The sequence below is a fragment of the Pygoscelis adeliae genome, unplaced genomic scaffold (assembly GCF_000699105.1).
Source record: "Pygoscelis adeliae isolate BGI_AS28 unplaced genomic scaffold, ASM69910v1 Scaffold226, whole genome shotgun sequence".
Taxonomy (NCBI): Eukaryota; Metazoa; Chordata; class Aves; order Sphenisciformes; family Spheniscidae; genus Pygoscelis; species Pygoscelis adeliae.
The window spans coordinates 1,894,761-1,906,154 of record NW_008824983.1 but is presented as its reverse complement, the minus strand read 5'-3'; the positions used below and the strand labels follow the sequence as shown (position 1 = coordinate 1,906,154).

At 43.0% G+C, this 11,394-nt stretch overlaps 1 protein-coding gene across 1 annotated transcript in view; it reads right to left on the bottom strand.

The window, feature by feature from the left end:
• Positions 1-10,530: 10,530 nt before the first annotated feature.
• HOXA5 (homeobox A5) overlaps positions 10,531-11,394 on the bottom strand; it is a 2,384-nt gene continuing 1,520 nt past the window's right edge. The window contains exon 2 of the mRNA XM_009325712.1: positions 10,531-11,074. Within this exon, the coding sequence (XP_009323987.1) occupies positions 10,824-11,074 (251 nt within the window). The 3' untranslated portion in view covers positions 10,531-10,823. The remainder of the gene's footprint in view (positions 11,075-11,394) is intronic.

Below are 11,394 nucleotides of genomic sequence, written 5' to 3'. Positions count from 1 at the left end.
AACGGGGAGGAGAGAGGGAAGGGAGAGAGGGGAAGGCGGACACGACGGTATCAAATACTTCCTACCGGCGATCGCAGGGCTCACCGCGAGCATCCCTCCCCGCGGAGGAGCGGTTTCCAAACTACGAGTTTAAGTCCGTCGGTTTGGTATGCCTCATCGTGGGTTTATTTCTTAATTTTCAATTCCACGAGAAATCGCTAGCGCCTTTGCAGGAGTAACTCGCAAACCCTGGCGTGGGAGGGAGAGGGCACTCGGGCACTTCTGCGTTGCTAAAGCTGAGACTGTTAACGATATTTGCAGCTCAGAGGGAAAAGAGGCAACCGCCCTGACCTTAGGTAATTGAAATTTGATGGTTAAACTAATTACGCTCTTATTCTAAGGGGAAAAAAATACTTACTGAACGTCAGCTAGTCTGGTACATTCGGAGTTAGAAGCGAACTTTTCGGATTTTTTTTTCTCCTTTTCAGAAAAGCATATAAACACATAGAAATATTTACCGCACCCCTCGAGAATATAATTGCTGAGTGGGTAATCTCATCTGCTGGTATGGGAAAATACGTCTAATATATCAAGCGTAAATACGGTACGTTTTAGATCTTGCCCTCCTGAAGGTACTACATTAACAGTTACCCTGGTTTAAATTCAGATTATTGTCTTTTGCAGTTTTATAGATAACGGATACATGCAATAAAATTCTATTTGACAATATATTCTATCTAACAAGACGCACACCGTATGGATTTATATTTTATACACTCACACACGCGCACGCACATTGCAGGCGGCTTGTAATATGTTAGAACATGTCCAGCACTTGGGTATACTGGGGTACTTATCTAAACAATCACTCATTTCCTCCTCCTATCGAATGTCTAATTTGTAAAGAGAGTTAAAACACATTTACTTACTCATTTCCAACAGCACATCTATGGAACTCTTTAACTGGGGTAATAGATAAGTTTCTCTATTTACTCTGCATGGAGAGGAAATGCGGTTACACACGCGCACGCAGAGACAGCCGCAACTGTTCGCCAACACACATTTGACAGGGAAGAGGAGATTGGTTTATTTACATTAAAAAAAAAAAAACCACACAACAACCCCCCCCAGAAAACAACAGCAACCCACGCTGTAAAAGAATAGGGCTCCCACCTACATGACTGTAAAAAATAAAAGGTTGCCAAAGTCCACCACGAGCAGAGAGCACCTTCCCGGCGTGAAGAGATCCATGCACACGTACAGACACAGACGTACAAATACCTGCCGGCCAGCACCAGATGAACTACACCGGGTTACCGTAAATATTGTCCTCGGCATAAGTCCTGAGACACTGTGGCCAGGGCGCGACAGCGGGCTGCCGTGCTCCCCAGCCACGGTAAAACACAACGAAAAGTGGTGTCCCGGTTTGTAAGCTCAGCGCTATATTGGGAGAGCGGACCGGGCTCTGTTTCGTATTATTTACCGTGATTAGATCTCAAAGTATACTTGTTTCTCTACGCCTCTTTCTACCGTGGGGCTCTGGCGCTGGGTTAAGGGGAGAAGGATGCAATTTTGTATACGACTGTAAATCTGCAAGGTGACCTGAGCTGCTCAGCCGAAGTCTGTTTTTTTCGTGTGGTTCTATTTGTCTGCGAAGATGTGCTGAGGCAGGACCTCCAAAAGGCCTGTTCCATGTCTTTGTGGTTTTGCTATCATAAACAAGAACCCGGCCAAGACCACCAAGTGTTATCTTGCACACGGCCATTTCGACATTTTACTGCAAGATTTATGGCTGTAATAAACAATCTCAGAAACCCTTTTTTTCCCCGGTACTTCCCTTTAACAAACTTGTAGCATCATCCCAAGCTCTCAAAGAAAGAAAAGGAGAGGAAAAATAGGCCAGCTCCCTTATTTTTCCAGAAGGACTAAAGGCTCAATTTCTCTGGCGAAGGAGACTTTAACCAGTTAATAAAGGAGCGAGAGTTTCCTGGCCGAGGCTGACCGAGGAGGAGCTGGGGAGCCCACTGGAACTAAGTTGAGAGGGAGTTAATTTCCATGCGCCCAGAAGAGCCGACCTCATACATACCCCCTCATACAGAGGGGGGAAAGGGGTATCCCCCTTTTTCTTGTGAAACAGGCATACACTCCTGCCACCCTCCACATGCGCGGCTAAAACGTAATTACCCCGAAAGAGAAAATAATACTAACATCAAGAATAGTAATAACAACAACAACAACAACAACGATGATAATGATAATGATGATAATAATAATAATAATAATAATAATAATAATAATTCAAGTCAACCTTTCGCCGTGCCCGGGCATCCTCCACCGAGAGCGGTAGGAGGAGGAAGAATCGCACTAGCAGCCTGGTTTGAATTTGATTTGAACCATTTTGAATATATTTAGCCCCAGCTTTCCCCTCTTGAATGCGAGGCTGTCCCAAGTTTCAAAGTGACCGAAAAGTGACACCGTGTGCATTTTGTTTCTTATTAATCTTACACATTGACAGTCTTTGTTAAATAACAAGGCGTGCCCTTCACCAGGCGACATTTTCATATTTGTTAGACGCGGTGACCTGAAGTTCACCTCGGCCTTGGACTTAGTTTTTCTAAAAGGGCTATAACAGTGTCTTTTAGATAGCGGGGTGCTTTGCCCAGGTCACTACTTCTAAGGGAAAATTAAGAAAAAATCGCGGGAAAATGTAAACGTTATGGAATGTATCGACTGTATTCCCTCCTTTGTTCCTGGGAATGATGCAGCCCCCGAGGCTGCGCCTGCCTCCGCGGGCGGGAGCGCTCCTTTCCTATGGTTGCTGCCGGGGCAATGCTCGCAGTTTTGCCCCAAGTTCAGCATTTGGTAAAAGCGGTGACTTCTCCGGCAGCGGGGCTCTTCTTAACAACGGGATGGTTGGCGGGATTTGCTCTCTCTGTCCTGGCGCGGTTAAATAAACACACGTAAAATGTGATTTGTGCCCGGATTTTAAATGAATGGTCTTTTGAGCAGACCCTCCACGCCAGAGAGCAGTGTGCTGAATGCAGAGAGTGAAAGGACAGAAAGAGTTCGCCTCAAATTATTAACTGTTCTGCTCCAGGTTGTTGCCTTTTTTTTTTTTTTTTAAGGAATAATTCAAACAACAATTCAGAAGAGTCAATATTTACTGAAGTCGCAGTTTCAACTGCTTTGAAAATACTATCATTGATATTTTTATTCTAAACCAGATTGAAAATATGGAATTCGAGCCACTAATTGTTTTGGTGAGGAAGCAAATGGATTTCGGTCACCTACTCTTGAGTAAGCCGGTTATAGTAACAGCTTTCGTTCTGGGTATATCAAAGACGCATTGTTATTCTTGGAAACAATCCGCCTGCTCTTCTCTAACAAAATAGATATTTGGCTACGGTTTTTAGCCTGTTATCAGGCTTCGCTCTAACACCAAATAAATACTCTGGATGTGAAAGGTTATATACTATCTCAAGCGAGGGCAGGCTCCCCAAACGTGCAATGCCAGGGCTCGCTACAAGTGAGCAACAGCAGCAACTTATGAACCACGTCTGCACGCCGAGCAAACACTTGCGTTATATACTTTCCAGGCTCCAGCAGGTACTTCGGGCAAAATCTCCAATAGCCACTTTGGCTAATCTGAAATCTAACCCCCGGTATATTTGTTCCCAAGAAATAGCGCTCGACTGCCACGACCCAGCTGTGTCTCTGGCAAATAATTCACGCGTACCAGCCACACAGAGGCCGGTGGAGCCTCCTGCCTTGGGGTCGAAAGGCAGCTATGCATGGATGGGGGTGAGGTGCGCTCTTTCTCGGGCTTCCTCGTCGCCCTGTCCCCTCCTCCACACCTTTCACATCCGCTTATGAATATTTGGGAATATCCTTTCCCTCTTCCACCGACCCCTCATCCTCATCATTTCAGGTTCAACCCGGTTTGCTGTGATCTCCCCCAGAATTAAATTCCCTGTGCGATATTGGCCAGTTCTCCCTACAGACACGCCTGACCGAGGAGCTAAAGCTTCAACACCGAGGAACAAAAAATCCCAGCAATGTGGGAACAACTCTCTGCGCAAAGAAATTTGGGAACCGCTGCCTCGGGTAATTCCAGAAGGCTGTGAGATCCCTCCAAATCACGGAGCGGCGCAGGGCGCCAGCTTCTCCGCAACATTTTCCATCGGAAGCACACCATGGCCCCACCGCTCCGCATTTTAAACGAGCTCCTTCGGACCAAACATATAGCCCTGATTCTCTCCGGCATGTCCTGTTTAAGCACAGTTTAGCGGTCGCTACCGAAATGAGAGCAAAAACAAAGGCGCGGCTAGGATCGATACACGCGTTAATAGCTTCGCTCCTATCTTATCTTCGTGCCATTTTGCAAAGTGAGCAGGCTTACCGTTAAACCTCTTAAAGCAGGTTATTATATAATAAACAAGGGCGAAACATTTTGCTACCTGACTCTCGGAGGAGGCAGCATCAGCGGCTGCTGTGGGGTTAACACGCGTGTTTACCTGCCGCGGCTGAACCCGAGGTATTCAGACACAAATGCGGCCGATAATTCAAGATGAAATACAACGTGTATTACTCTTGAAAAGAGGAATTTTCTATCCTTTCCTCGGTAATTGAGGTCATTCAGCCAGTAGGGTTCACCTGGAGTCCATACTGTGATACACACGTAACTCAAAGCTATTTTATCTTTTGTGCTGATAGTCAAGATCTCGGCTATAACATTGACATCAAACTCTGTCTGGGCGAATGACTAAGAGTGGTGCAAAACGTAAACTTTTGACCCTCAACTTTTTGACCTGCAGTTGTAACGCCCTTAACCACAAAGATATACAAAAGCTATGCAGCTTCTTTTAGGAGTAAGAGACTCGCACTGTTTGTTTCAATAGTTCTGCCGTTTCCCCCAGCTTTCTAAGGGCTTTTTTCTTTTTCCTTCTTCTTGCTGTTGAGAAATCGGATACTTTTGCATTTTTAATTATTGCCTTTTTTTTTTTTTTCCTTTTCTTTAATCTCGCAGCTTTGTAAAGTGCTGTTAAATCAGTTTGCACAGCCTTTCGGCAGCGTTGGAGGGAAGCCTGTTACTCAAAGGCGCTATATGGTTACAATTGCAGGTGAAATGCTGGGTAAGTTCTGGGCGTGAGGTTGGAAGGAATGTAGCGACGAGCGTTGGGGGAAAAGCTGCAGCTCTCTGCTGCGAGGGTCTTAGTCATTTCTCCTTGATTTAAACATAAAGAAACAACTCTAATTGTTTGCGAAGCCTTGTCTAGGCAAACGAGTTGACTGTGAACTTGGTCTAAAGCGAGCTCTGCTGGTGATTCCTAGGGTGTGCAGATTTATCTTTTCTGCATTTACTTAACCTGGCAGTGAACTGCACGGGCTGCCATTTGTTATCCAGAGACAGACTTCACCTCAAGCAAGGACTGTTCCACAAAATTGCAATAATTACCCAATAACCTTCATAGCAAATATTATTATTGAAAAGACATTTTTTTGGGGAGGGGGTATAGGAAAGATTCCTTATGCGTGCTATAAGGTGAAATCCTTGCAAATTTTACACGCTCTCTATGTCAGATGTGATATTGTTTGTGCGTGTAGCTGCAGGAACATGTGACTGTGATGGTCCATGAGTATTTGCCTTCCAGAGAGACATTAGTGAGGATGCTTTAATTTGAAAGGGATAATATTTTCAGAGATGACCAGGCGGCTGTGGGAGCTGTGTTTCTGCGCTCTGGCTAGCAACTCTGGCAACAAATCGGGGAGGTTTTAAGGGCAGGAAAGAGAAAGAGCTAAGAAAGCAGAGCGATGTCTTAACTTGGTCAGGAGATTTACTTATGTCTGCATTTAATGCGTTAAATCTGTATTTGCGGGGAGGGAAAAGGCATTGCTCCAGTATCCAGGGTTTGAAATCGAAACCTCCTGATCCGCCCCTCATGATCTGTTCCATTCAATTTCCCATGGAGCAGATTGCAAACCCCTCTATTGTCACCCTTCCACAGATACACACTTATTAAATGTAAGGAAATGGCAGAATAATAATTTCCCCGTAATGTTCTGCAATTAGGGCGTTTGCAGGGCTGAGGCAAGGCTACAGAGCTGTAATTTACGGATGACTTTCCATCGGATTGTTATACTTCTGGTTTAGAGAAAGTTATGCCTTGCAAAGTCACTAGTTAGACACATTAAGAGAGTTGCCTAATCTTTAATTGGCCTTACGCTTAGACGTGACACACTACACTCAAGTATTTCTTTCAAAGGATTAGGTAAACTACATTTCAATGCGCAGAACGCCACTTGCCATGCCTAAAGTAAAACAAACTCGCACGCATTAATCCCCCAAACACAGCAGAAAAATAATGTGCGCAGATAAGACCTCTCTCTCGATTCCCAGCGATTATTCTCCATGACATTTTCCCTCGGAAAACAATTAGGACCGGGGAATATTTTGGTAGAGTTCGGCAGTCTGGGGTTGTTTGAATTTCAAATTTCAAAGCGGATTAGAAAATCGTAATGTGTTTCTGGATTCGAATGGCTTCAACTGTGCTGCTTAGGACAGGGCAGGGCCAGAAATATGGAGAAGTTGTCATTTCTACCTAACTTTCTTTTGTTGTTAGAGAGTTCCTTGCAGTACGGGCGGGTTTATATGCTTGTGGGTTTGGGGATATTTTTCTTTCCCGTAGTTCTTGAATCTCTCTACACTGCTTTACGTGGCATATGCTCTAGAAGCCACATTCAAAAACGTGAAAATATGTAGTAGCAAATCTTTTCGCTCCAGACAATGAAAAATTACAGTCTGCGATGGTAGCCAGGTTCCTAAAATATTAGCCGAACGGGTGTGCGTGTGTGTTTCTATGTTCACCAGATAACTCAAATAACGCGGTGTTGTTGAATATTGAGTAATCGCGAATGGTTTGTGTCTAGTATCATTCCCGTTTACAAGGAAGGATTTTTCTTGGAAAAGGACCCGTATATAAATGAAGCCCAAACTTTTAAAGGGTTTTCATGCCTTTGCCTCACACTGTAAAATTTTATGGCATATAATACAATACACGCCTATCATATATAACTTTCTGGTATTCCTATTGACGAAAATGTGACAGCTAGTCTACTATAAAATCGCCAGCTGTTTATTACGGAAATGATTTTCAAATGTGCATTTGGATATGCACTTTTAAATCCTTTCCCATTTTTTTGATATGAAGTACATGAATATGTGTTTGTTTAGTGATCATAGGAAGATACACAGACACAAAGGTTTCGGACTCCATTTATCTTACACAGGGGGTTGACTCTAAATATTAAATATTTGTAAAACTGTGAGATCTTTGAGCTGAACCAGCCTTATATACTACCATTTCTCTAACGTTAAAGGCAAATAAATTAAAAATAGGAATCAGTCAGCAATGTGCAGACCTTGCAGAGGTACACAACAACCTTACCTTCCTGTACCACTGTGCCTTTCTCTCATTTTTGCTCGCAGTAGCAGATACAGTCTAAACCGCAATATTCAAACGGGATAGCACTAGCGAAATAAAACAAAGCCCATCTCCCAGCTCGCGTCAAACCACCCCGTTTTTTTGCAAACCCGACTTTATGACACATGAAGGAAAACAATGCGATCTGCTGAATCCCTGCTACTCTAAACCTGAGCAGAGAAAGAGATACTCACAGCTGGTTTGGAGAGATAGATAGATAGATAGATAGATAGATAGATAGATAGATAGATAGATTTTGGAGGCAATTCTCAAATCTCTTCCCTAGCCCCTGACAAGTCGGTCTGCACCCCCGAGATCACTCGACTAAGTAACAGCTCTGAGGGTAAGGATCAGGCCTTAATGCTACCCAGAGAAAGACAGAGTTCCTTTCACCCTTTCATTCAAGTCCTGGAAATTCAAAGACTAAAGTTAAATCCGGCCATAAAGTTTATTGCTGAGTAATCACACTCTAGTGAGAACAGTCCACTTAAATAAAAAGAATGTTGAAGTAAACACGCAGCTGGGGCCTACCCCACAATGGCAGCCAGCAATATAAGGCAGAGAGGGAGAGAGCAGAGCTAGGGGGATATTTACAATCTTCAATAAACCAAGCCCGTATTTCATAATTTGCAGCACTCTAATGACCTGTAGTCTCTTGTATTAATGCTACAAGTTACAGTCAATTGGTTCGCTTAAAAAAAAAAAAAAAAGTCACAGGAACGTATATATGTATACACGCGTACACACCCTTTGTATACATAAATACATCGATATTAGGCACACATATGCATGTGCACGGCTTTATACAGGCGTATACATCGATTTGTACATGCATGCACACAGGCACATAATTTAAATATATTTATATTTATGCAATATAAATATATCTGGAAAAAGTTAAAGCAAGGTGATAAATGCGCATCCCCGAAACACACTACGCGCTCGCAGATGGACATATATACATAGCTAAAGCTTTCTGCACAACCCCATGCAGAAAATAGGAATCTTAAGTGCTCCAGTACAGTCTGTGCCATTTTAATGCTAGCTCTGATGTGCAACATATTTCACCAATCCGAAGATTATTACCATATCAGCACGCCTCCAACTCTATCATGCCTACATAAGACACTGCCCAGATAATATCAAGCCCTCTCTATTTTGTTTCCCCCTTTTTTAATCGCCTGCAGTAACTACTCGTTGCTAAACAAAACCTCTCCAAACTTGGAGAGTCTATTGGAGCAAAGGAAGTAATTATGTTCTGCGGTAGTCAAAGTGATTAAAGCTAGGCCCCAAAATCCATCTCTGCCAAAGTCGCTTATTGTGGTTTACTTTGATTTGATCGTTAAAATAGAGAGCTAGCTGCTGCTGCGAGGGAAGGGATGGGGGGGACTTGCAGCGCAACCTGGATCATTAGTGGTTGATCCTGCCTCTCGGGCTCGGTGGGACCGTCCTGAAAAGCTCCAGGCGGTGGAAGGGAAAGAGAAAGAGAAAGAAAGAGAGAGGCGAGAGGCAGCGAGAGCGAGTGGGAGCCTCGGCTTCCCCACTGTACAAATAAACTTTAAGGAACTTGTGCACAAAACTTACCTTTGACTTGCAAGGAGCCATTTTTCACACAGTATTGAGAACTTGTGGTTTGGATACTTCTGTCCCTAAACCTGACAATTTGAATGGCCAGGAGGCACACGTAGCCTGCAAAAGAGTCAAATGAAGTCCAGCGTCAGTGAGATTATATGTTATGTGGTATATAATGTTGGATGTCAACTCCCCAAAACCATAAAACTTACTTTAATGGCACCACGTGACTTTTTATAGCCAGTGAGCCTATCTGTCTGTGCTATGGATGATTTTACGATCTAATTCATAGACAAAACCCTATTCATTTGGCACCCAAATGTCATATAGCCGGAACTGAGGTTTATAAAGTTTACTGTTTTATAACTTTTAAGGGAAGGCATCAATGTAACCAGTCAGTAAATGTGCAAATCTTTAGTTGCTCTTAGAAGCTCGGAAGAGTTAACCATTCAAGCTCTGATGGGGTAAGTAACATTACGTTTATAGCAAACTAATTGTAGCGAAGAAAACCAAAAATCTTTAAAGGGTGAAAAGTGGGAATGTGGCTAGCGAGGGTTACTAATAGACGCAGAGGGCTCGGACGTGGCTGTCCTGCAAATATACTTAATGAAACCACAGGAGAAATTCTAGAGCGATGCAAACACGTCTTGGAGTTAGCAGCGTGTTTTAACAAAGCACATGGGGGCTTTTCTCAACCATCAGCAAACAGCTAACAGTTGATTCACCCACAAAGGGTGTTGATTGTGGTCCTGCGATGCAGCTTTCCACCTAGCGAGAAACCAGTAAGGAGGAACTTCTGGTCAAACTTTCAATTAAAAATTCTGGTAGCGGACAATCGCAGCCTCTGCCATTTCCAACGTGCAGCAGGAGCCAGGTAAAATATTATTACGAACTCTGCACGGGTTAATATTTTTTTCAGAGGCAAATCAGGAAGCACAACTTCTTGCCTTGCACAAACCAGACCACGAAAACTTTACAATAGAAAGTTTATTTTTTTTTTGTTGATTTCCAGTCAGTTTTTTTTAAAAACAAATACAAAAAAAAAAAAAGCTGATCACAGTTTGCTCAAACAGCCGGACTTTGACTATATTTGTAACTTTGTTCACAAAAAACATACATCACAGAAGCTGCGCTTAATAAGAGCCACTTCTAAGAGTTCGTGCAAAGAGTCATATACAAAGGCACAGCAAGGACATACTGCTTGGAATCACAGTTTTCGTCACAGATTCACTATTCACTACACGTAGGACAAGTTCAGTTGATTTCATCATTTCACCTCTACAACAGCATTAATTACACAGGAATTATATAGGTAGTTTGAATAAAAATATTTTTAACAGCTTGGAGCTATACAGACATTAACACTTGACCACACATGCACAGTTAAGCAGGTTGAGTGCAACACATAACATTTGTACTAAACCGGGGGAGGGTTTCTTTCTCTCTCTCCTTTTTTTTACCTTCTTTTTTTTGTTCTTTTTTGTTTAGTTTTGTTTTGTTTTAACAGTTACTTCAAGTAACACAGCTCGCTTCATATAAATAAGTTAAAACATCTATTATTTTTTTCAAGACAAAGCCATTCAAGACAAAGAAATGTACGATAAAAGCAGATCTACTTATACACGCGAGAGAATGGTAATAAACAGGCTCATGATTAAAAGATGAATAAGGGCGACAAGAACAGGGTTTCTTCACAGAAGTAACACAAGGAAGTTTTAGAAAGTCAACTTAGTACTGACATGAGACGCAGGGTCAGCTAATACTGCTCAGTACTTTTAATTGATCAAACGCTTAGGGACGGAATGCCCCTCCTGCAGCTGCCATGCTCATACTTTTCAGCTTATTATCCTTTTTCCATTTCATTCTCCTGTTTTGGAACCAGATCTTTATTTGTCTCTCTGAGAGGCAAAGAGCATGTGCTATTTCAATCCTTCTTCTGCGGGTCAGGTATCTATTGAAGTGAAATTCCTTTTCCAGCTCCAAGGTCTGATAGCGGGTGTAAGCAGTCCGAGCCCTTTTCCCTTCTGGTCCCCCTATGTTGTCTGGAAGAGAAAAGTACATGATTTAGATTCTCAGCAGCCACTCGGAGCTTTCGTGTTTTATTGCAGCTACCAGCGACCAGGACCGTTATCCTCAGTCCTGCTTGGTTTTGTTTCTGCTTTGGATAAACGCTCAACAAGTTTCCCCCTCCAGCCCCTTTTAGGAAAGCCTTGGGGGAGGGGGATTTGGTGGTCTCGGTAAGTTTTCGCTTGGATTTGGGGTTCGATTTTTTCAAATTGCCTTTTTTTTTTTTTTTTTTTTTTTTTTTTCCCTGAAGGTTAATCCCCCCCCCCCCCCCCTCCCCCCCCCTAGTCGGTTTTGG